This window comes from Eumetopias jubatus, unplaced genomic scaffold, assembly GCF_037043125.1.
Source record: "Eumetopias jubatus isolate StellerSeaLion01/CBP00866 unplaced genomic scaffold, mEumJub1_p1.0 scaffold_9, whole genome shotgun sequence".
In the NCBI taxonomy this organism is placed as follows: domain Eukaryota; kingdom Metazoa; phylum Chordata; class Mammalia; order Carnivora; family Otariidae; genus Eumetopias; species Eumetopias jubatus.
The window spans coordinates 97,782,036-97,808,783 of NW_028274815.1; the positions used below are offsets into that span (position 1 = coordinate 97,782,036).

Here is a 26,748-nt window from a genome sequence, read left to right on the forward strand (position 1 = left end):
TGCTGTAGATCATAATTTGTATGTGATTTATCTGCTAATTATAAATCTCTCAGGCAAATTTATGAAAGCAGACTTTTCAGATCTCTTTTTGGCAACTTTTTATTATCTGCTCTTAGAATAGATGAAAGTGTTTTTATGTAATATATATCACATCCCACATAGTTTCTGGAAGGTAATGTTTTATTGTTGAGTCTCCTAATTTACAACATGTCTTTTTAAATTTACTTATAAAATGTTGTCACAGGGAGTAACAATGTTAACTTGATTAATTCATTTATTTTCATTTTTTAAAATAAATGATTATAAATAACTGTCTCTTGCATTAGGATCAGGGATATCGTAAAAACCTCACTAGCTAGACATACTTTTGTGTTAATACTGGTGCAAAAAATGAAATAGAGACCAAATGTTTTTATATAGCACTATATATATTTTTATATACTGTAAACTCATATCAAAACTTGCCATTTCTATTAAGAAGCTGATAAGTTACTCTCTAATTTCATAAATTATACCACAGCTGTGAAAATATGGACAACTATTTTATATTTTTGCTGCTATATAAGACATTTAATGTTTATACAGAAAGCTGCAAAATTACAGAGGTGATGCAATGGGAATCAATGAACATTTTCACCTGAATTTCCACCGGCCTTTTTCTTCAGCCAGAATCATCTTGATATTCTCTGAATATTCTTTAAGAGATGAATATGGTGTCGGTTTCTTCAATAAATACACATACACACATTTTAGGTATATGTGTGTATATACATTTACACAAGTGTATATATATATACATACATACACACATGTATATAGTCTACATATGTATATATATTTCTGTGTGCACCTATACACATATGCACACATAATGTCCTTTGGTTTATTTTCAGACTGTTAATATGAAATGAATTTTTGATGGTTTCCATTATTTTTTTCTTTAAATCTAAACTGGTTTAAAAAGACCTTTGCAACAGGTAATAAACTTCTTTTAAAAATCATAAATATTATTACATTTTAAAGCATTATATAGAGAAGGTCATACGGTGTTAGAGAAGACAGAAATTCATGCCAATATGGGGGGGAGAAAAGAAAGAAAATGGGTTTTCCAGAGTTTTCTCTTAAAGTCGCCACCTTCAAGGAATGGAACTTAGTGCCCTTGTGTTGCTGGCTTTAAGGAAAGGAACTCTGAGCTTAGCTACACGCTCCCATGGGAAGGGAGAAATGCAGCCGGAAGTGGTCGATCAGTCTTGGGAATCAAATCAAACCAATAAAGGGGCAAATCCTTGGGGAGAAAAACAAAGTGATGACGGGTCCAATAAAAAGCTTTTCCATTTGGTAATGAAATGGTGCTGTGTCTTTTGGGGTTGACGGGGGAAGGAGTGTGTCACCTTTGGGTTGCTTGTTAAACATCTTCACAGATTGCTTAGTTGTCCAGATGGTGACTGTGTGCTTTCCCTAAGGAGGTCTTCTCTTGCTTCCTTCAGCCTCACGTTGCTGGAGGATGGGTCAGCATTTCCCCCCTTTGGCAGAAGAAACTCCACACAAATGGAGGGTCCACATCTTCAAACACACCCCCTTCACTCTTTACACACCTCTTCCAGAATGGAGGCCATTTCCCCAACACATCAAAGAATCACAACCATGTATTTTAGAAATCAAAGCCCAAGTATATGTGTGCCCAAAATACTCATCTCGCTTCTCCCTTATATCAGATTCAGAAGCTCCAAAGTGATTTAGGAAGAGGAACGTTCCTGTGTTCTAAGCCACTGAGCTATTCTTTCCTAGACATGTTGCCAGACTTGCCTCACCTTCTTTTCTTTTGGTTAGCTATGTGAGAAACCCCAGAAAATTGGGGCTGGGATGAATTCTATACAAACTGAGTTAATTTGGGCTTCTCTAGCAGATCCTACCATAACAGAACAGAGCTGGTGAAAAGGACAGCCATGCTACTTAGGTTTCATATGGATCACGCTGGCTGAGTAGGACAAGTTACGCTGTTGGTGTCAGTGGTACGATTTCCAATGCTCATGCTTTTTGACTCTTTCTTCCCCAGCCAGTGATTAGGGCTGTCATGGATGGCGTCTTTTGCATCACACCACCTTCATCTACGTCACTGAAAAATCTTGCTAAGTTCAAAACATTTTCCCCCAAAGGACTTACAGCATCTGTTGTGCTTTAGAGACTCAGAGCTCACCTTCTGTTATCTTTCTCTTTTTATGTAACAGGTCTTCAATTGAGACCATGAATAAACATTCTTGGAGTCACTGAGTGTGACTTTTAAATGCCTTCTCTTCTCAGATATGAACAAAATGGAGGAGGAAGCTGTCCCAGTTTTGTTTGCTGGCTATCACCTATTTGAATGACACAAATAAAGAACTTTAGAGTCACAAATAGGACATAGGTTTTGATGGGAACACTGTATTTGGGGCATGGAAGTAAAAAGATTGCGTCCATTGTGATGAAAAGAATCATTGACAGTGAGCGAAGCTTCAGATCAAGAAGTTGGAATAGCTTATGTGAGGGTGACAGTAATTGCTAGGTTCCTGACAGAGTGTGGCCCGAGGACAGAGGCAGAGATGGGGGACGGAGGGAGGCGGTCGAGGCCCGGCTGCCGCGCTAGTTCTTGTGTAGGATGCTTTTCAGGCTTCTCTCCACGGCTTCGTCCAGCTCCTCTTCCAGCTCCTCCTTCTTGGACATGGCCAACTTGGACTGGTAATCCCTTACAACCTGGTCGATGTAAGGAGCGCTCTGCGTGCCATGCAGCATCAGTGTCCACTCCTTCAGCACCCCCTTCTGGGATGAGCTCCCGACAAACCCCAGCTCCAGGGTCCAGGTTCCTCGGGCATCTTCCCCCCAAGTGTGGGTGGTCATGAAAGGCCACTTGTCAAAGCCCACCTTGGAGTCGTCATCCCTTGGACGCCGGCTCAGCAAAATGGACTTGGTGCCCATCGGGGAAGTCATGTTGATGTTCAGGTCTCCTCTCCTGGTGGCATTGACTGTGATGACAGCTTGGACGTGTTCAAGGTAGCGGACGAAATTTTCTTTCCCCTCACACGCATCAGTGGTGAGGCTCAGCACCAGCTTGCCGGTGGATGGTATTTTCCTAAGGGCAAAGTGATGAGGAGATATAGTAAGGGACATGCACACTATACTTAGGGTTTGGAGTTAGCTTCGGGTACCAGGAAGAGCAGGGGCTTTGGGTTAATCAGACACATTGGCAGTGTGAGCCTGAGCACCTTAACAATGCCCCTTACCTATACCTTCTGTGTGGAAGGGAAATGTAGCAGATGCTGCTCAAGCCCTTCTCACTTCTTCCACGCCCCTTCCGAGTTCACCTGCAGCTGCAGCTCCCGTGTATTCTGACTGCTTCCCACCTCAGGTATCGGTATCTCTGGGCTGTTCTCCTGGAGCTTTCCCCCACACCATGGGAGCCTGCTCAGCCAATGTGCAGGGCAGCCCCCCAAAGTGTCAGGGATTGAACCCTTCGGGGACCACCCCCTACCAGTGATTTGGATAGAAAGTGATAGATGAATATACCCTGGTATCCCTGTTCCTCAGTGGGACAACTCAGTGTCCCCAGTGGGATTGAGCCTGTCACCCATGGTGGCAACTTGCTCCTCAATGCACTCCTGACTGGCTCTTTTCCTTCTCCCTGTCTCACATCTCCAGTCCTCGCTGGCTTTTCCTGGGATCATCTTTCAAAAAACTATCAGCACCCAAGTCTTACTTCTGGGTCTACTTTTGGGACAACCCAGGCTGAGACAGGAGCTCATAATGCCTTTCTTTGGAAGTGCTAAGTATCTTGATAAATAGAAGTTGTTGTTATCGTGATTGTTGTTACCATCATAGAAAAAGCTGAAATGGGGTCAATTAATCCTAGTGAAGGAGCATCCCTTGAAAGATCAGGGGAATTTGGAAGCCTCTTTGGTCACAGAGTTGGAGCCCCATGGAGGGTCAGCCTAAACATTCTTCAGCTGACTTTCCACACAACCACTCTCCTTCCTGGATATGGCCTCCCTTGAAGGCAAGACACTCAAAAGTTCTTGCATCAGAAACATCATAGAGTAAACTACATTAAACTGCACAGTGTAATGGAAAGACTCCAGACTTTGCCACAAATAAACCTATTTGGGTTAGAATTCTCCTCTATGCTTATTGGTCAGGAGAGCTTGGGCAAATTATTTAAATACTTCGAAGTCTCACTGTCATTGTGGATGGGTTTTGTGAGATTAAATCAGACCACGTGTGAAAACATGGAGCACAGTGCCCGGATCATGGTACTAGCTCCCCTTCTGTGGGCTTTTCCCTATGTGAATATTTTCCCTTGACACGATATTTTATTTTGGAGCATAAAAAGGTGGATGTTTTAAAACACACATCTTGTAGAGCCCATCTACAAAAAGATGACGACACACCCAGCTCGGAGCCAAGCCTTGGTACTGCATGACCCTTGGCACCAAAGCCACAAACCTGGGGGGGCTTGTTGAAGCTTTACCTGTAGCTCATTGGTAAAGTCAATACTCTCCTGAGGAACTTTCAAAATATATGCTTTAATAGTTTCATGGAGTGCTGCTATTATATGCACTCTGCATAGATGCTGATGCTGAATGATGTGTGAGATACCCACTGGCTGTGGAGATCTGGTGGTGGTGGTGGAGGTGGGGTACCACGCTCTGGGGAAGTCATCCAGTTTAGTGGGGAGCAAGCATGAGGCCAGGTCTGGAAGTCAGAGTATGCAAGGTTGCTAACTAGATCTCTCAAAAAAAGATGCTATTTACTCACAACAGGGTCAGAAACGTTAACAGGTGAGCTGATACATGACCAACAATCATTTGGGCTCTAGCCCATAGGTATAGAGCTATGTGGGTAGAATGAAGGTCCAGTTATTGGCAAAGCATTTGGAACTATCTGAGCTCCTTTTCCTTGCCTGTACAATGGAGATATTAATCTTCCTACACTTAAGAATTGCTCTGCAGATAAAATATAGATACACACTCATATACATCATATATTCACAAATATCTAGACCAGAGTTAGCCAACAGAACTTTCTGCAATGATGGAAATGTTCTATATCTGCACTGTCCAATACTGTAGTTACTGGCCCCATGTGGCTATGGGGCATTTGAAACGTGACAAGTGTGAGGAACTGAATTTTTAATTAAATTTAATTTTAATAATTAATTTAAATTTAATTTTATTAAATAGCCATCTGCGGCTAGTTGCTTCTCTACTGGATAGCACAGATCTAAATATTTGCCTATGTTCAGTTTGAACCTGATGCCACCATGCCCACTCATTAGAAAATTTTCCAGGCTTCTGTTGTAAGCACATTCCGTTTTTGTCATGGCTCACAGGCTCTAGGAAAAGCAGCGGGGAAAACTGTGGATCCTGTTCTGCAGGTTTTCTGGCCACTTTGCTGGAGGCTTCTGGAACGTCCAGACCTCAGGTATGAGTGAAATGCCACATTTTACTGCTGAGATTCTACACAGACAGGCAGGCAGGTCCAGAATGGAGGCTTTCCTTTTAGAGGGGAGCCTCAGGGATTCTGGAACTCTCCAAGAAGCACAGCTGGAGGGAACAGAGGAAGATGGCAGGGCCCACAGCAGGAAGAGACCCTGGCTCCGAGTCCTGTGTTGAGTTTGAGCCCCTTTCCTATCATTCAGGCCAGGCCACCTTGAGAAATTCAAGAAGCAAACTCACAAGCCAACAACTAAAGACTGTTACCCTGAGTAATAGTCACTCTAGGTATTACAAAGCATCGCTAGTCATTTGTCAAATGCAATACTCCCTATTGTCACAAGGATTCAAAACACAAACTGGATTCTAAAAAAAAAAAAAATAATAATATTTTTTTTCTCCATTTGCACCCAGGGCATTTATGTACTGGAGTTCACCAAGTGACAGTCCCTTTACAAGTCAATTCACAGAATCTCTGGCAGAAAACTGACATTGCTTCCCCTGGGGAAAACTGGAAATATTTCTTCGATTGGCTAAGAACAAGAGATGGGACGGCCACTGTAGCTGGGAATCAGATCCACAGCCCACATGCAATGGGGGTTCCCATAAATGAACAAGGGCCGAGATGATCTCTTAGGATAGAAGGAGAGAAATCTGTTTTGGGCCAAACCGGAGATGACCTTCATGCCCACCATGGCTACGGGGGGAGGGGGGGGCTTCAGTAGATGCAGTCTCTCACCCAGATTCCCTCAACAGCTGCTTTGAGCTTCGACTACTGACTCTTGGCTGCCCCCTTCCCTGCAGAAGAGAGGAACTAGAGCCTAGGCTGTTTGTTGTGTGGCCTAAGGGATGAGCGAGTGTGTTTGTGAGAGGGCTGGAGGCAGGGATGAAGGAGGCTGAGACGGGACTGGCATTTTGTCTTCATCTTGGAAAGCGGAAGACAGATTGGAGTGGGCACAGACATACCACTTTGTGTTAGGAGTCAAAAACTGTCTCAGTAGCCTTGGGGTTGGGGTGTGTGCAGGGGCTGGAGGCCATTCCAAGGGGAGTCTGGCTTGTTTAGTGCCATGGAGGTGTCATCTGCTTGTAAAACTCGGCCATTGCTGCCCTGCCGTGTGAACTGCCCACTGAATGCAGCGGGAGTAGCCCCTGAGAGAGGAGTGGATTCTTCCTGGAATGTTAAGTCACTTAGAAATGAAATTAAAAGGCTGGGGTGAATTCCAGAGGAGGCAAGCTTGGAAGAGAAAGGACGCCATTCCTCCTCTCAGGGAGGTTTCTCGGCAGGCATCATGGCGTTGGGAGAGCAGAGGAACAGTATCCGCCAGGTGTTTCTTACTACTTCTTTTTTTTTTGCTCGCTTGTATTCCCGATTTTTCTACAGTGACCCTATTATGCTTTTATAAGAAAAGCAATACAATCCATCCTTATTTTAAAGGAAAAGCAAATCCTTATTTGCTCAGGAAAGTCAATTGTAAGGTTGAAATAGGGGCGCCTGGGTGGTTCAGTTCGTTAAGCATCTGACTCTTGATTTTCGCTCAGGTCAGGATCTCAGGGTCATGAGATGGAACCCTGTGTCAGGCTCCACGCTGGGAGTGGAGTCTGCTTGAGATTCTCTCTCTCCCTCTCCCTCCGCCCCTCCCACCCCCCCCGGCATGTGTGCGCATGTGCCCTAGGGCTCTCTCTCTCAAAAAAAAAAAAAAAGGTTGAAATAGGAGACGGTTGTTTGTGGCACCAAAAGAGACTCTGCTTAGATCCTCAGTCATACAGACCACGTTCCAGAACACATTTGCTACAAAAAGTTAGGTACCCATCAAGAGTTGTGAGCTACTCTCTGAACTTTCAGAGAATATGTACAGAAGCCTCATGTTCAAGTCCTATAAAAGACAAACTTGGGGACCTGAGGATGGCTTATATATTCATTGCACATTGTTGCAAATAAGTGGTCAGTTGCCTGGTGTCTAGCATTAGGCCCTGCTTCCCAGGGGACACCTGTGCAATGCTATCTGTGTTCTGAAGCCTCAACTGTATGATAAAAATAATTAGTTATGATGCGACAGTTGTTTTATTAGAATAATAACAATAGTGCTACTAATGGCCACCCTTGAGGGTCTAAGACGTCAGCTCTGTGGCCGTCACAGAAGAACACTTAACAGGTGGGCTCCGCGATGGTTTCTCTTTCCCAGGTAACAGCGGCAGGTGGGCATTAACTCACACAAGATAAACCGCGGCTCGGCCGTGACCCGTCTACGGTCCCATAGCTGGTTTGGCGCTGGGCACACCCTCTTCTCTCTCTGCCATGCTGCGTCTGGCATCCCCATCAGGCTTTAACATCTACTTCCAAATTCACTTAAAATTCACAGTTTGCCACAGCCCCAGCGGCGCGGAGTGAACAACGCTCTTGGGTGCAGGGGAGGGTGGGCACGGTCTGTGCCCAACAGCGCACTCCGTGCTTCAGCACTCGGGGACACGCGGCTGCCCCCGGCCCATGAGCAGGCCTGGCTTCACTCTGCTCACTGCACACGGCTGATTCTGTGTAGACACTCACTGCCAGTTGTATTTTTCCTTCGTATTTTTGTTGAGCACCCTTCACTGACTCTGCTGATAAAGTCGCTTTAGAAAATTGCTTTTCAAATTGGCTGCCTCTCTGCGAAGATTATTGCCGAGGAAACCTATAAACCTGACAGTTGGCATGCACCCCGCTCGGGGGCTGTTTCTGTGCAGCCCCGCACATCCCAGCAAGTGGCTGTTGATGCCCCTGTCCCGGCCCCTCAGGAGTGTGATTCACGGTGACAAGGGCCTCCTCTGCCCAGCGGCCTTGGGCACTGCCCTAAGGACTACGCTGTACCAGCCTCTGAGTTCTGCAACAAGCCCATCTGCCCTAGGGCTCACTCACTTGCATCCGAGAACGAAATTCAGGTGTGGGGCGGGTGAGGGTGCAGAGGGTGCCTAGGGGACACAGAGTCCTTCCAACAAGGCTGCCCTCTGTCCCCAGTCCCCCTGGCTGGTCTGCTGGTCCTAACTGACACCACTTAGCTATCTTCCTTGTACCCAGGTGCTGTTGGCTGAACATTCACTCATTCAGAAAATATCTCCCATGTGACTACTGGGTGCCAGGCGCTCTTCTAGGCATTGAGGATACAGCAGTGAACAAGACACACTAGGTTCCTGTCCCCATGGAGGGCCCAATTCTGGTCCGTGCTCAAATAGCTTTCCAGTTTCCTTTCATTGAAAGTCAGGCTGCTGATACTGGATAAAATTCCTAGCTAGTTGTGAGCTGCTGGGCCTTGAGTACCTTAACTGTAACATGATAGCCTTCTTGTCTCTGGCTCCAAATTCGACATTTATGGGGATGACGACAGAATGTTACATGTATACAGAAACTGAGAAACTGTCTTTTGTCACAGCTGATGTTCTCCGCCTTGCTCTCCTCCCTCCCCCTACCTCACAAATGCACAGAGCTTGAGGATCATGAAGGATCCATCCTTGTCTGCAGCGGCCTCAGAAGAGAAGGTCCTCTATCAACATTTACCTTGACTAAGCTGACTGTTCCCCTAAACGCTGCAACTGTTAACACCTTTCTGTTAATTGTGGAGGAAGCTGCAACTGTTAACACCTTTCTGTTAATTGTGGAGGGAGCTGGTATGCAGCTAACTGTGGATAATGTTCCCGTGGCACGGCTCATGAGTGATGTGTGGGCCCCTGCCTGAGCTTCTGGAGAGGAGCAAACACCATACGCCTTTCCCTCTTGCCAAGTCCTTTTCTGTAAATCTTTCCCTCTTTGCAGCAAGGGAAGGAGGTCCCAGGCCCAGGGCTTTGGCGGACATTGGAGTTGCTGGTTCTGTGAACTAGAACCATTTACTCTATCTTCCTGAGCTTCCTGTTCTCTCACCTGTGGATGAGAGTAGCAACACCAAACTCCTGTGGGAGAAAAGTGTTGCCTGACCAGGCGACCGTCGAAGAGCAGCGCTTAGTAGGTGGCAGCACCATGCCTGCACGCTCCCAGGGCCACCTGAGGGAGCTCTCAGGGCTGCTGGAGCATCCTGCTGTCTGTGTGGGGGGAGTGAGCAGTGGACCCACGCGCAGGGGGTGCTGGGGGAGGCACAGGCTAAGCAGAATGGCCCCAACTCTCCTTCAGGCTCGACTTCTGGGCACCCTTTCACAGAGTTTTATTCAATTTACACTTCCCATTCTGTTTGCATTATTTAGCATCCTTCCTGGGACAGTGTAACGACCAGATGGGCATCAGAGCTGAGCCGTCCAAGATGGCAGCCACCAGCCACATGTGGCTATTGGAACTTAAACTAAAGTTAGGTCAAATGAGCCACATTTCTAGTGCTCCCTAGCCACGAGTTATTGTACTGGACACCCAGATACAGAACATTTCCACCGTGGTACCAAGTCTCCCGGGCCTTCCAAATCATGCAAAGAATTGTTTTGAACTCTAATGAGGGCAGTACAGTGGTCAATGCCCATTGAATATTGACTTTGGATTTAGCCTTCCCTTTCCCATTTGGACGGAGATTCCCAGTCTTATCTCTGTTTGGCCACCCTGTTTGTAGACTCTGGCAGTGACAGGCTCTCCAGGACAGCAGTTATGGAGTTTGTGGGGGGGGGAGTGGGTCCACCTGCTAGGTGGGGTTTCAGGGTCCCCAGGGAAGGTCTTACTGGAGGAAGTGCCTTCTGATATGTGCTGAGCCTCACTTCCTCTCCAGTGGGGGATCACTGAGATATACTGAGAAGCCCCTCAAGCGGTGGTGTGCTGACATCAGAATGCCTGGGTTCAAATCCCAGTTTGGCTGCTCAATAGCTAGGTCTTCTTTGGTGTGTCCTTAACCTCTCTGAGCCTCTCCTCATTTGTAATGACACTGTCCAGCTGTCTGATGTAGCGCCTAATGTAGGGCCTGAGGGCACAGTAGGAGCTCCCTAAGGCCAATGTCATCCAATGAAACAAACTGGGGTTTACAGAAGGGCTTTGTTTCAAGTCCTGGTCGGACCTTTGTAACCTTGAGCACATTTCTTTTGCTTTCTGCATCTCGGCTTCCTCCCCTGTTTTGAGGTAACAATGATCGTACATACCCTCTGGACTTACAAGGATGAAATACAGATAGTTTATGTAAAAGGCCTCACGCCAGCTACCTAGGAGGCACTTCTCCCTGAGACCCAACATGGGACCACTTTGCTATTCACACTGCAAAATATTCATACCCTGCCTGTGTGAGGTAAGGCGCACCCTCAACAAGTGGGCTGGCTAGGAAGCTTAGGCAGATGTAAAGCACATGGCACATAGTAGGTGCCCAATAAAAACTAATTGTTTCATTTACCCAGATGTATACATCAAAACTCAAGTAATACATTTAAGGTCTGTGCATTTCATCATATGTAAACAATATCTCAATTGAAAATAATGATAAGAATTGTTATTTCCATCTTACTGATGAATCAATGAAGAGAGAAATGCAATAAAAAGGGGTCCTCATTGTCCAATCCTCTTGCCATGATGGGAAGTTAAAAGGGAAGTAGAAGCAGGTGACCAGCATGGTGGTTTCTGTGTAAACTCTTCACTCAAATCCCTCCAGATGGCTATCCATCTCACTCAGCATCAAATCAAGTCCCTATGTTGCCTCACAAGTAGAACGAATAAGTAAATCATGTTATAGTCACACAACAGGACATTATTTAGCAACGAGAATAAATGAACTACAAGTACACACTAAACATGGTCGAAGCATTCTGAGCTAAAGAATCTAGATATAAAGGAGAAGATAGTGTCTGATTCCATTTATATTAAGTACAAAATGGGCAAAATAATCTATGGAGTTTTAAGGTTACTCTTGGGGAGACGATGATGGAAGGGGACACAAGGGGCCTCTGGGATATTGGTTATGGTCATGGCCTGTTTACTGATCTGGGACCTGGTTACACTGGTTGACTTGTGCACTCAAAAATAATGGTGTAAGCCATCGAAATAGTAAAGGATCATACCTAAAACCAGGGGTTCTGAGGCTCCTAATGGTGTTCTACATACTTGGAGCTCCCTGGCGTTGTGCCACTCTACAGCTCTGTGTGGAAGCTGGTTGTCCCTGACTCAAATCCAGTGCATCTCAAGCTGACAGAGAGGGAATTTGATATTGTTGCCCAGGCCATGGCACCCTCTCTGGGATATTTTCCACATGCACTTACTCAGGGTCCTGCACGGAGCCTCCCACACAGTGGAATCTCTCAGGCACGGTTTTCCAGTCTTTAGCCATTTTCACCATGGCGCCCGCATCAAGGACCCCGTAGCCAAAGAGGTGATTAAACTCCAGGCCAACCCCATTCCTCCGCCATTGATGGACCTCGTCGTGAAGCTGATTCCGTTTGGAGGTGAGCACAGTCAGATGCTGCATGTCTCTCCAGGTCAGACCCAGGCTGGATACCGGAGGCAGAGAGATGCAAGAGCAGGATATGGGGGGAGGGCACACGGTGGGAGAGAGAGGGAGAGAGACACATGACTAAGATAGACCATAGACCCCTTGTAGGATTTTGGAACATCTATGAACCCCCAAGTCAAGGGAGGATTTCCATGCACCATTTAGAGCCATTATACATATAAATTTAAAAGTCTTGCCTTTCTTACGTAAATAAATTTACTTCAAATGCACATTCTAACACACACTAGAATGGCTGAAATGAAAAAGACCGACAATCCTAAGTGTTGGCAGAGATGTGAAACAACTGGAACTCACACATTTTGCAGACAGGAGTGTAAATTACTGCAAACATTTTGGAAAACTGTTTGGCTGTATATTCTCATGCTGTCCAAGTATCTAAGCTATGGCTTAGAAGTTCCATTCCTAGGTATGCATCCAACAAAAATGTGTGTATATATCCACCTGACATGTGTATTGGAATGTTCATAGGCCCAAACTACAAAGCCCCCAAATGCCCATCCCCAATAAAATGAATAAACCAATGGAGATGTATTTGCAGGATGTGAAATACTGTCCTAGGATAAGAACAAATGAATTATAGCTACTCTGAATAATACAGATGGATCTTGCAAATAGAACGTCAACCTAAAGAAGCCAAACCCGGTAGAGAACATACTGTATTATTCCATTTGTTTAAAGTATAAAAACAGGCCCAAGTAATCTGTGCTGTTAACAGTCAGGTTAGTGGTTAGTCTTGGGGTGGGGGATTGGATGGTGATGCAAGAGGGCTTCTGGGTGCTGGCAGTGCTCTGTTTCTTGATTTGGGTGTTGGCTACATGGATGTGTTCCGTTTGTAAAAATGAGGCTGTCATTTCTTCAATGGCAGAGACTGTATGTTCAGCATATTTGTATCCCCAGTGCCCAGGACAACAGCCCTTGGAACACTGTCCAGTGAATAAACAAATCTGTTTACAGGAGCTACTGTCTTGGGAAATCAGTGTCTAGTATTACTCGTTGTCTGCGTTTTTCAAAGTGCAAGTCAGACCCATTTGTGGGCCAGGAAATCAACTTACTGCATAGATTATCTACCTGGGCTGCACATTAAAATCTTCTGGTGAGGACATTTAAAATCCCATTGCTTAGGCCACCTCTTAGATCAATTAAGGTCAGAATATCTGGAAATGGGACCCAGGCTTTGGAAACTGTGAACACAGTAGTAGACAGACAGCTAAGCTTGAGAACCAGTGATTTAATGAACGGGACTATCATTAAAAAAATGAACAGAATAGAACAGAAAAGAGTACCAGTGTGGATTGCGTGTAATATAGGAAACTATTTTTCATGAAACGGTGTGTGTGTGTGTGTGTGTGTGTGTGTGTGGTGTTGGGTTGCAACGCAAAATTTATTTTAAATCAAAAAGCTGGAAAAACGCTACACTATGGTTCTTTTTGGAACTCAAATAATTCAAAAGACTAGGAACAACATAACTCGTTTGATAAAATTTCAGCACATGCAGCATTCATTGGTTTGAAGCTCTGAATCAGAGCCAAAAGATGCCAATGATTCATGTACTCTTGCAGTGTAGACCTTCAGTGGTTAAAGAGAAAGTTTCAAAGAAGGCCACTGCTTATTTGAGAAATTTATAAACATATCTTGGACATATGGTCCCTAGGACCCAAGTGAATTGTGTGAAGTTTCAAGAAGTTGATTATGGCGAAAAGCTCGGTATTTTGCCAGAGTGGGATTCTGAATTCATTAAATACAGAAGTGTTGATAAATGAGAATCTGGTGATCTCGAGATGATCTGGCTGGCAGGTGGATTATCTACCATCTTTGCTAAGGGTTTGGCCACAAAATTGTGCTTATGCTTCCTGGAGCTTGGAGAGGGACATTAGACGTTGGAGGTAGACATTTCTCTGTGGATTTATTCTCATGGGGTCCATGAGAGAGACAGAGAGAACAGTCAGAACCAAGGTCTTCTCACTTCTAGAATAAATCAGAGATAGTCCATATTCTCATGTAATTGAGTTGGTGACACTGTTTGACCAGCCATTTATGTATGTCTGAGAGGTAAAACTAAGTTCCTCCTGATTCCCCCTTCTGAGCAATTTCAGAACCGACAGATTACACTACTGTGTGAAATAGTATTTCTTCCATCTGCATTAAGCTTTATTCCTACCATAGCAGCTCAAGAATTATAGGTCATACTTATTAAATAATAAAAAAATAAATTTACAGATTATCTACAATATAAAGGTCACTGTGAACAGTGTTAGAGGACTAATAGCATGACATGTTCTTCTCTGTTCTCAAGCATTTTATGTAATACTTTGGAGAATAAGACACAGACATATGGAAAGGTACTGCACAATGAAGTGATTCCATTAAGGTCCATTGAGTGTATATCAGCTCCAGGCACTGTGTTAGTTGTAGGCATGCCTTAGGAAGGTCCCTGCTCTCTCAGAGCCTACAGCCCAGAGGGAGAAAGACAACTCAATACTTTAAAAGGGAGGGCTGCCATGATGGGGGAGCTCTCAATGCCAAGAAAGCCAACAGTGGGGTCCCTGTGTTATCCCAGCCAGGGTACTTCAGACTGTGATCCTTAAGCTGCCTGCATCTGAATCATGTGGGGACTAGCGACAAATGTAGTTCTTTTAAGGTAAGACAACAGATTTCCAGAGGAGGTGAATGATCGTCCACTTAGATGCTGGACGACATAGCTATTGTCTCCCTCATATATATCCTCCCTCTTCCCTATTAAGAAAACCTCAATTTTATTCAGAACTGCAACATTATTAGCTCCAAAGCTACATTTCCCAGCCTCCTTTGTAGTCTGGGGTGGTTGCATGAGGGTTGTGGTCAATGAGAAATAAGCAAAAGCTACCAGGTGGGGCTTTTTCAAAAAACCTTTAAACAAGGTGACTCAGCGGGTGGATTTCTTTTTTCCCTTTTTTCCTATCTGAAATGTAAACATGATGGCTAGAGCCCCAGCAGCATCTGGAGAACATGAAGGTGGAAGAGCAGAAACCTAGAAAGAGCTGGATTCCCCAAATCCAAGTGGCACCCCCCATGGTAAACCTGGGCTCCCAAGTATCTTTCCCACGACAGAAAAATGAAACCCTGTCTCAGTTTAGCTATCGGTATTTGGATTTTGTTTCCAATCTTGACCTAGTCAGAAGCAGAGTCAGATATTCACCTGCCATACAACAGTATCCTGAATCAGAGATTCATAGAGCTCTTGATTTACTGGATGTGCAGGACTGGAGTCCCTGGAACAGGGCTTGAAAAGACAGATTCCTGGGCCATCCATCCCCAGAGATTTCTATTCAGTGACTTTTAGCTGAGATGTGGGAATCTATAGTTTTCAAAACTACCCCCACCCCTGGTGCTCTCCCCAGTTGTCAGGGCAATGCAAATTAAAACCATAATATAATTCTACTGAACACTCACAAGAATGGCTAAAGTGTGGAAAACTGGCAATCCCAAGTGTTGACAAGGATGTGGAGCAACTGTAACTCACACTGCCAGAGGGAGGGTCAATGGCTACCCCCCACTGTGAAAAACTACTGGGGGTATCTATGAGAACTGCGCATTATGTATCCCCCATGACTCAGGATTTTGACTCCCTAGTATACACCCAACAGAAATGCATCCATATGTTCACCAAAAGACATGTGTAAGAATGTTCATTACAATATGACTCATAACAGCTCCAAACTGGAAACAACCCAAGGATTCATTGATACAGTGGAGTAATTCACAATGAGTATGAATGACCTATAACCACACAGAACAGTATGGAGGAATCTCTCAGACATGATATTAAGCAGAAGAACACATCTGGTACTTAGGTAATGGTCTGTTGCTTGATTTGGATGCTGGTTACATGGATCTGTTAACTTTGTAAGAAATCATTGAGCTGTATCTAATATTTGTGCACTTTTCTCTGGGTCTATTATACTTTGATAAAGAGTATACATGAAAAAAAAATCCATCTCCCGAAAGGTCAGTTTTGGAAACATTATTCTAGTCCAGGACATGGGCCTCTTTACTGATGGTTCTCTCAAGCCAAAAATTTGCCTCCTTATGACTGACCCCTCAAACGTAGTTCAGCCCTCTAGAACCACACAGAAAGCCCTGGGTCCCGGAGAGAATGCAAAATATTTAAAGATGGCAGTCACTGACCCCAGCCCACCCGCCGGCCCCCCGGGGCAAAGAAGTCATTTGAAATTTTTTCCTGTGTTGGTCACACTGGAAAATGTGAGCAAAACTCCCTGGGACTCAAGAAGCCATTTTCAAGCATTTGGCAGAAAAGTACTTTATGAAAGTAGTGCCTGGGCAGGACACAGGCTGCCCTCTTCTCCCCGGGATTCCTGGGGGTGGCTGTGTCTCTTCCGTAGTCCTGATGGGCATACATTTACACGGAATTTGTTTATTGCATTCACACTGCTTTGGAAAAGCTTTCTGATCGGACCTCTGGATGGCTAGCAGCCCTCAACTGCTGTCCTATGTTGCCAAGGACTCCCAAGTGTCTGGTCTCACAATAAAGAAAGATGAGCTGTAGGAACTGTTCATGGAGCGGTTTTCCCTCCTCCTCCCTCTAGACTCCCTCGTAGGGCTGTTTTGTTCTGACCATTGTTTTTAACTGCTGCCTACTGGAGCCGCTTTGCCCGCAGGTGCAGAAAGCCAGAGACGCCTTGGAGTTTCCTTCCCCGGGCACGGCTCTCAGCCAGTGACGGATCAGTGCCAGAACATGGCAGCCCAGCATCCTTGCCTTGAGGAAAAACACACTCTGAGGCATCACTGACACTCCAGAGCTCCCCATGGGATCAGGCTGAGGCCAGAACTTCTGAAATTGCATCCTTACTTGGATTTTTTCCCCCATCCTAACCTCTACTTTAGCCTGGTTTCTCCTGAGAGCCCTTCCATAAGAAACTGCTTGCACCAACCTTCCTTAAGAAACTGCTTGCACCAACTGCTTGCACCAACTTTAGCCTGGTTTCTCCTGAGAGCCCTTCCTTAAGAAACTGCTTGCACCCTTCCTTAAGAAACTGCTTGCACCAACATGCAGTTGGTGTTCTGAGGAATTTTAGGACTAGTTCCTACAATGGGCTTGAACCACTACCTGCCAGGTATCACTTTTCTCCTCTTTATGGCGAGAGAGAATTAAAATCACAACCACCGCTCCCAAATGAAGCGTACCCGCGTGGTGACTTCTTTTCTGTAAGGCTATCGGCAAGCGTGTGTCAAAGAATGGTGACTCATTGGTGCAGAGCCCATGAGCCTGTTCAGAGATCCAGCAGCCTTGTTCCATTACTTTATCAATTTAGGCTGTCCCTTTGTGTGCACAGAGGCCTGAGCAGTTGACTTTTGCTTGCCAAAATGCAAGGAGACTTGAGTCAAGGTCTACCCTCTTAGATTTAAAGGGTGACCAGAACCCCCTTCTCAGTTGTGGAGCACCTCTGCTCCCTGTTCTCTGCAAAGCTCAGCAGCAAGCAGTCGGCTCCCGCTGTTTGTTTGCTCCTAGCTGGAGTGAACAAAGCCAGCTCAGACACCAGGGCTGGACAGGCCTTGAGATAAACTGTTTCATCTTCAAGAAGGGTACATACTACGTAAGTTTTGGTCTCTGCACTTAATAGAAACACTTCAATCAGTGTCTCCTGGAATCCTAAGTTTTCCATCTGACTTTTGCTCGAAGAATCAAAGGTTGGCCAGGTCCAAATCGATGTGGGGCCTTATCTGTAAAAGGAGGATGATTATGCCTTTTCTACTAGAAGACAGAGTGTCAGACTAGAGAATCTTTCAAAGTCCTTTCCTATTTAGGAATCAACTCTTACCTCCTTTGCAAGTCAGAAAACACACTGTATATGTGGAGAGAGACGAGTAGGGTTGCCTGGAGATGGATGCTAGAAGCTCCGGTTGCCCAGCAACGGGCTGACAAGGATGGGAACTCAACTCCCCTTCCCCAGGGGCCTGACTCCAACTTCTCACAAGTGGTTAGAGCTGCGTTCTTGAACAGCTCCCTGCAGCGTGGGCGTCTGCACTCCTACCACACAGGTGAGGCCTGAAGCCCACATGCTCATTCCTCAAAGCCAGGGCCAGCCTCTGGCGTGCCCTAAGGGAACGCAGAGCTGCAAGTGGGCAGGAATCTCTGCTGAGGATCAAATCCGAGATGTGTCCAGCAACAGCAGTCTGTGGCTTCTCTGTGGGATGGTGAGAACAGAGGGGACAGCCTCCTCTTACCTGTAGCTTGGAAGGCTTCTCAGGAAAATCCATTTCCTGGTCTACACTGTGTGGTTTTGCCCACCTTGTGTCAGTGTTGAAAGTGAATTCACCTTACAAGTTAACAAGTCTTGAGTGGGAGTACCCTTATTGCCACAGGTTCTGCAATAGCTTGCCGGATACCAGTTTGGCAGTAGATTTCCTTCATTTAGCTAATTGTATTACTGAAGTAAAATAGTCAAAGGATCCAGAGAGGAAAATAGGATGGTTTTCACAAAGAAAGAAAGATCTATGTGTCCCTACTTGGTACTGTGCTCTCCTAGGGATGTTATTTGTGGAGTGTGTGTGTGTGTGTGTGTGTGTGTGTGTGTGTGTGTGTATCATCTGGGGCCCACAGTTCCTTTAGAAATGCCCATCACAGTTCACTGGCCGTGACCATCCACTGGCTCTCACACCCACTTTTGCCTCCATGGACACCTGGGATTGGGTGGAGAGACACATGTTAGTCCACCCTCGGCCCCGAGATGGAAACATACTTAGCCTCTAAAGCCAGTGCAAACACTCCAGCTGCCTCGGGTGCAGCTGCGGATGTCCCAGAATGTCTCAGGGTGCAGTTGCCGTACAAATCTGTGGTCGCCTGGAAGGGAAGATGTTCAGTAATGAATGAGGAAGTCACTCTACTTTGAATCCCAAAACAATACGAAGCAGAGTATTATCTGTTTCTTTCATTTAAACTCTGCCTTGTTCTGAAGAAGATTAAGATAAAGGTAACAATAAGCTTAGCATCCGTCTATCTATCTTGCCATGCATTTTATTTGAGCTTCCTAGTAGCCCATGCAAAAAGGGACAATCAGTTACAGTTACAGTACTCACAAGATAAAACAAGTCAAGTGTTTCACGAGATAAAAACAAGTCAAGTGTTTCAAGAGAAGCATATTTGCAGTTATTCCAGAGACTAGAGAGACTTTTATTTCCCGGATTCTGAAAGGAAAACTTACAGGTGGAAGATGACAAGTCAGTACTACCACCGAGTCAATGCAATGGTGAGTATTGTTGCACTGGGATTGGTTTGGAAAACCCAAATGCCGTTGTATCATCTTTTTCCCTTCACAAAGGAAAAGGTGGCATTCCCAAAGAGGGAAGAATAAACATGCTCAGCTGAAGTCTGCCTGGAAGGACAGGCCATTAAAAGGAGAATGTTTCTCTGTATCATATGGAGAGAGGCTGGGACTCAGGAAGCCAAGATAACAGATGTGTGAGTAATCACTTCCACAATTCTTAAGTGGGGAGACCGATCAACCAGGTTTTAAAGGACTTTCACAAAGAGAAAAAAACCCTCATTTTCAATGAGCCAGGGTGAAAGCCAGGGTTTTCATTACAATCACACATAAACCACATGAATTCTCCTTCTTCCTCTGTTTGTCTGTAGGATCCTCACATGGGCCTATGATTTTGAAGAACAAAGTATCAGGGAGGTTTAAAGGCATCTACTGGGGGAAAATGACAATATTCAGATCGAACTCAAGGCCCTTCTCCAGTCCAAGCAGAAAGAGAATCTTAGATAAAGGTGAGGACAAAGTGACACCCTTGGGGTAGGGAGTGACACTTTGTAGGGGGAGGGGTGAAACATCACAAGCACAACAGGACTGGGGACTCCCTCACTTCCTTTCTGCTCTGCTCTTCTCCTTTTCTGTCCATAGAGCTCCCCTAAGATAGGAGAGGCTGAAGCCTCCTCCTGCTTGGGAGGAGCAGGCACACTCGCTGTCCTCCACAAGACCAAGGAGGGAGCCAGGTAAAGTCTGTGTCCCTTCTAGGTTAAGGGATCTCCTGGTTCCATGAGAGCCAGGACAGCTTGCCGAGGTAGAATCCAGGCAGGAATTTGGGACTGGAGCACTGGTTGGTAACGATGATTGTGTTCTGAGTTCCTGTTCTCCCTTGGGAGACCCCAGCCGAGGCGGGTGGCTGGTCAAGATGTAGCTCAGCAGGGCTACGGAACCACCTACCAAATTCCAGGCTGGGAGGTCTGAGGAGAGGTGATATGTGAGTGAGACACCCAGAGAGAGGAAGAGATCCAAAAAGATTCATTATGTTCTCCAGATATATATTTTAAGGGGACTTGGAAAATTCACCATGTTACCAAGCTGCCCAGGAAGGAAGTGCTGCTCAGAAGAACGCAATAAATAATCTAAGTCTGGGATTCTTAAACTTTTTGTTTTCTCAATCATGGACATACTTTAAAATATGGTGAAAACCACTACTCTTGCCTTGAAAAAATACATGTGTGTGCCCAGAGGGCTTATAGACTCAAAAGAAATCCATCCATGGATGCTATTTTTTAATTACTGTAATAAACAGATTGGCTCTTGGCGTGATGGTGTGCTGGCCCAGTTCTTAATATTAGCTCTCTTTAAAAGTGGAGTGCTGGGGCAACTTCTTGATCATCAGAGTTCATCATTTTTTCGCAAGGCAAAACAATAAACAAGAAAGACTATGGAAAATGATCTGGAAAGGGATCACAATTCTTGCTTCCAACTTGCACACTCCATGGCTCTACCTTGGTAACAAAGCATTATCAGGCCCGGAAGACAGACAATGGATCTCCGGAGCCTCAGAACAGATGCTGGCTCTTTGAGGGTAGGAGGGGACAGCCCCTTCCTCCGGTGAGGCACCCGGTGGTGGTGCATAACGTCACCCAGTGTCCGTGCCTGACGTTACGCAGCGGGGGCGCTCTCCACCGCCTCCCCGAGGGTCGGGGGCCACACTCACCACGCCAGCCTCGGGGTTCCTCTTCCTGCCGTTGCTGAAGGTGGAGGCCAAGGTGGAGGAGCAGCTCTCATCGTACAGGGCCGTCCTGCCGTCGTTGATGGCCGAGTTGATGGAGATGGTCCACATGCTGGAGGCGTAGCCATCACAGTTGCAGTCGTCGTAGCTGCCACCGTCCCCGGAGGCCCACACATAGATGCTGCCTTTGCCGCCTCGGCCCTGGGGGAGGCGAGCGGGGACAGGGAGAGAGGCCACCAAGTCCCGCACGCGCCAGCCCCGGAGCTGCCGGGATCCCGGCCCGGGGAGAGGGCGGCCAGCGGGGGAGCTCAGGACCGGGGCTTCCTCAGCGGCTCCGCGCGTTTCCATCCCCCTGCAGAACCACCCTCCTAACCCTGGGGTCCTGAGAATTCTCGTTCTTGTGTCCAAAGTTACCCAAATTTACGGTTTGAGCTGAGGGTAACACCGTAAGAAAAGCTGGCAGAATCACCTTAAAATTTACAAGTAAACTGCTTTTAAAAAGCTATAAAAGTAGTCCATCCTCATGGTAAGAAACCAAAGTATACAGAAAGGAAAATTAAAGAAAGACTCTTCCTACTTGCAACCATTATTACTCATTTCTTATTCCTCCTTTCAGACAATTTTCAGCAAAAATGTAAATGTACATATATGTTTATACTTAGCTCTAGAAGATGTAAAAGATATTTATATTTATCTTTGATTTTATAGATAGTCATATGTCTTTTATATATACATTCACATATATATGTAGATATTTTAAGTTCAAAATACACATTTTACTCCAAAATATATAACTCTTCCAAATCATATGTATATACATGCACACGTGTGTGTATATTTACATATTTACCTGATTGGATCATACTAGAATTCTTTTTGTGGGGGAGAGGGGCAGGGGGAGAGGGGCAGAGGGAGAGGGAGAGAGAGAGAGAGAATCCCAAGCAGGCTTCACGCCCAGTATGGAGCCCCATGCGGGACTTGATCTCATAACCCTGAGCCAAAATCAAGAGTCAGACTCATAACTGACTGAGCCACCCAGGTGCCCCTAGAATTCTTTTAAACAGAATATTATATGATATTTTAACCTGTGTAAGGGAACACCAAATATAGGAAGAAGAAAGTTTAATATAAACAAAAGTAACTTTAAATACATAATGATATGCACAATGGTTATTGCCATATGCTAATTAGTTATGAACAGCAAGCTTAGTTATAAATACCTACCGCTCACATTGCTCTTCTTTTCTTTTCAAAGATTCATTTATTCATTTGAGACACAGAGATACAGAGAGAGAGAACATGAGCAGGAGGAGAAGCAGAGGGAGAGGGAGAAGCAGGCCCCCCGTGGAGCAGGGAGCCTGATGCAGGGCTCCATCCCAGGACCCTGGGTTATGACCTGAGCCGAAGGCAGATGCTTAACCATCTGAGCCACCCAGGCGCCCCATTGCTCTTCTTTTCAACCAGGTTCTTATTGCCTATCTTTTTCTTTCCCTGTTCTCTGTCTTCCAGGACTATTCGCTCTACCTCCACAACCCAGGAGTGGCCATTCCCTCTGGCTTCCTATGTTCTGACCCTGGGGGCAGGAGGACTGGGGCTCCCCTGTGCCCCTGCCGGACCGGTGGGCAGAGCAGAGCAGCCATGTGGTTGGGGGGTGGGGGCAAGTGTACAGCCTCCCCTCTCTCCACAGCCTGGCCGAGGATGGCTCGGTAACTCTCTAGGGCGAGAAGACATATTGCTGTGGCAGAAAAAGTCTGTCCCTGCGTGGCCACCAGGGATCTATGGTCCTGACTCAGCAGCTTAAGGGCAGAGATGCCAGAAGGCTGGGAGATGACGGGATTACCCCCAAGATCTGTCTGCCGCCTGACAACGAGAAAATACATTTCGATTGCTTCTAACAGGACTTGGGAGTTAATTAGCCCGTGATTGATGGAGTCGATACATCAACAAAGATTTATTATTCAGCCACCAACTAAGAACGATCTGCTGCGTCTTGGTAAATCTATCCTGGAAAACTCCATCGAAACCAGCAACTGCTCTCAGAAACCAGGACAGAGAGGGAAATGTATCATCCTGACAGCTGGTGCAGGGGATCACACTCTCAAACAGACTCAGATTGGGGCTCAACGTCAAGCAGTGGCACCCAGTGATAGCGAAACAGGTGTGAATCAGGGTAAATGGGTGAAGCCCACCAAATGTGGAACTTTCCCCAGACCCAGTCCACTGTTGGGCTGCTAGTGAGACAAAGCAACCTTTGCTAAAAGGAAATCAGCACCAGAAGCATTGTCATCATGGTGTCGAGTGTGCGGGAGACGATTGTGACTCTCATTCCTCAGGCTTCTCTGTATTCATGCCCCCTCTACAATACGACTTTGCAGTCCTGCCCGCCAAGGAAAGGGGTCTATTTTCCACCCCTTGAATCTGGCTTCCTGTCTTTGCTTTGTCCGAGAGAAAGTGGTAGAAAGTAGTGCTGTTGTCAGTTCTAAGCATAGGTCTCAAGAAGCTCTGTATATATTTGTTCTCTCTCAATTCTGTCGCACCAGGGAACAAACCTGAGTTAGCCTTCTGGCTGATGATAGACAGAGCCCAGTCAAGATTCACTGCCCTGGCGGACAGCCAACACCCAGCAGATGTGAAGGAGGCCACCCCAGACTAGCCCATCTGTAGTTCACCCTCCAGCTGACCGCAGGTGCACGAGTGAGACCAGCTGGGAGGAGCTGAGGCTGGCCCAGATCGGCAGAACAACCCAGCTGACCTAGAGACCCGGGAATAGGATGTAAATGGTAGTTATTTTAAACTACTGAGTTTTGGGGCAGTTTGGTATGCGGGCTCGCTCACTGATGCACAGAGTACAACTGTCAGCCTATTTCTGAAGAGTAAGCAGCAAACATTAGTTTTGCATTGGACTGTCAGACCTGTCCACAAGAATACTGGGATTCCTAGGAATATCAAGCTTTGTTTTCCTAAGGTGTGTGTGTGTGTGTGTGTGTGTGTGTGTGTTTGCATCGGGTAAATAGTAAAAGCAATAGTTACATCCATGGTTCTAATGATTGGGTATCAGCACCAAACAGTCCCCAGATAGTCTGGGGACAGTCGCCCGGGCAAAGGGCATCTATAATAGGACTAGAAGTGTGTCTCTTATAACCGTGTGGGATGGGTCTGTTATTGGTACACCTCATTTTCCTGTTAAAATGATGCCCCAAGATCCAGTTCTGCTCCTAGCTTTTACTGAATGGGAGCTGGGCAGAAACTGAGACAGAACAACTATGACCCGTATTCCAACAATAATCAATTGGACAGTACAGTGGAAGAAACTAAGGTGATAATCAGAAGAAGCACTACTATGGTACTTACTGTATGCCAGGAACTTCTCTAAATACTTTATATATTAACTACAGGTTAATCCTTACAGCAAGCCTACATGCAGCACCATTTATGTTAGCCACATGAAGAAACTCATGAAACTAAAAAAAGAAAAAAAAAGAGCTATTTGAGTCTTCTCTTTTTTTTTCTTAGTCTAGCTAAAGAATTAGTCTAGCCGTCAAACTTGTTTATCTTTTTAAAGTAACAGTTTTTAGTTCTGCTGATCCTTTCTGCTGTTTTTTTTTTTTTGGTCTTTATTTCATTTATTTTTGCTCTGACCTTTATTATTTCCTTTCTTTTGCTATCTTTGGGCTTGTCTAGCTCCTTTTTCTAGTTCCTTGAGGTGTAAGTTAGGTTGTTTGAGATTTTTCTAATTTCTTAAAAAATATATGTGTTTATTGTTATAAACTTTCCTCTTAGAACTGCTTTTGCTGCATCCCACAAAATTTGATATGATGCATTTTCATTTTAATATGTCTCAACATAATTTGTTTTCCTTTTGATTTCTTCTTTGACCCACTGGTTGTTTAGAAATGTGCTGTTTAGTTTCCATATATTTGAAGATCTACTCACTTTCTTTTGGTTGGCTTCTAATTTCATGCCATTGTGGTCAGAGAAGATATGATGTGATTTTAATCTTCTTCAGTTTGCTAAGATTAGTTTTGTGGCCTATCTTATGATCTATTGTGGCAATGCGATCATGAAGGTAAGCAATCGATACATGTACAGCCATTCTGCACCCATACAATCATTTTGCTTTTCAGTTTCAGTACAGTATTCAAGAAATTACCTGAGATATTCATCTCTTTATTATAATAGGCTTTGTGTTAGATGATTTTGCCCAGCTGTGGGCTAATGTAAGTGTTGTTAGCACATTTAAGGTAGTCTAGGCTAAGTTATCATGTTTGGTAGGTCAGGTGTATTAAATGCATTTTCAACTTATATTTTTAACTTGTGATGGATTTATCAGGATGTAACCCTCTCATAAGTGAGGAAGATCTGTACTGACTCCTTTATCATAATTATATAATGACCCATTTTGTCCCCTGTTACCAATTTTGTCTTGAAGTCTATATTGTCTGATGTATGTATGTCTACACCCACTTTCTTTTGGCTACCATTTCGTGGAGTATCATCCTCTGTCCCTTCACTTTTGAGTGTATGTGTTTGGAGCTGAGAAGAGTCTCCTGAAGGCGGCGTACAATTGGGTCTTTGTTTTAATCCATTCGGACACTCTGTTCCTTTTGATTGGTGAGTTCAATCCATTTACATTTAAGGTGATTATTGATATATGAGGACTTACTATTGCCATTTTATCTTTTGTTTTCAGGTTGTTTTGAATCTCCATTGTTTCTTTTTCTTCGGTTTATTTACTTTTTAGGTTGGTGGTTTTCTATGATAATTTGCTCAGTCCCCCCCGCCTGCCCTCCCCCCGCCTTTTTAAGTGCTTTGTCTTTGCTCTAGATTTTGTTTTGTAGTTCCCATGAGGTTTGTATAAAACATCTTATAGATAAAATAGTCCTTTTTCTGCTGATAACAACTTATCTTCATTTGACTCTACAGATTCTGGCATTTCCCTCCTCCTCTTTTATGCTTTTGTCATCACAAATTAGCTCCTTTTATGCTGTGAGTTTGTTGCCAAATTGTAGTGGCTATACTTATTTATTTTTCCTTAAATTCTAAGTTTATTTCCTATACCCTAGTTAGAGAGTTCAGAGAAGATTTTCAGCATTAAATAGTGACACAGATCAAGTTTCAGATATTTATTATTCAGTGTAAACCCCAACACAATACACCAACATGATTTCGTGCATTTAGAGGGGAAATACTTCCTGGATAAGTGGAAAATTGTGCGGATGGCTTCTGGAAGACCTTCATTCTAAGCAGCTTAATAGTGAAACATTTCGTTTAGAAGTCTGGACCTTCTTTCTTCCGTTTGCTGTAATCTACATTCACTGAGTAGAACTTGTATTGATCACTGGGACCCAGTTTGTTCCAGGGTTCTGAATTATTCTTCCTATCCCAACTGACATCTGGACTGAACAATGCCAGGCGCAAGACGTACAGCGCTGCTTCAGTACCTCCTGCCCCAATAAATACGAAGAGGGGCATCAAGCTCGGATGCTTCTTGGCCCGACTGACGATCTGGCGTAACATGGTTGCAGCCGAGGCCTCCTGTCCAGGAGAAGAAAAAACCAAACATGGAAGGCCCGGCACTAAGTCATCCCTACACTGAGGATGAACGGATGTCCTATATTTATTTTTAATGCTTTTCTCTTTTAAACTTTATGCTACAATCACTTAACTCCCTATTCTAAAAGGTTATAGTTTTGACTCTATCTATCATTTTAGTAAGAATCTGGGGTATTTCTGTCTTTCCATTTTAGGTAGAAGAGCTCCTTTCAACATTTTTTTGTAAGGCAGGTCCGTGGTGGTGAACTCCCTCAGCTTTACATTTGCTTTTCTCCTTCATTTGGAAGGGTCAATTTAATGGATAGAGTATTCTCGGTTGG

The 26,748-nt window shown here is 45.0% G+C and overlaps 1 protein-coding gene and 1 pseudogene across 2 annotated transcripts in view; both read right to left on the minus strand.

The window, feature by feature from the left end:
- Positions 1-2,619: 2,619 nt before the first annotated feature.
- PCSK2 (proprotein convertase subtilisin/kexin type 2) overlaps positions 2,620-26,748 on the minus strand; it is a 271,414-nt gene continuing 247,285 nt past the window's right edge. For both annotated transcript variants that reach the window (XM_028112992.2, XM_028112991.2), the window contains 4 exons: positions 20,861-21,076; positions 18,631-18,731; positions 11,643-11,870; positions 2,620-3,106 (listed from right to left, as the gene is read on the minus strand). In XM_028112992.2, coding sequence (XP_027968793.2) covers positions 2,620-3,106; positions 11,643-11,870; positions 18,631-18,731; positions 20,861-21,076 — 1,032 coding nt within the window. The remainder of the gene's footprint in view (positions 3,107-11,642; positions 11,871-18,630; positions 18,732-20,860; positions 21,077-26,748) is intronic.
- On the minus strand, positions 26,144-26,392 carry LOC114216414 (cytochrome c oxidase subunit FA4 pseudogene; annotated as a pseudogene).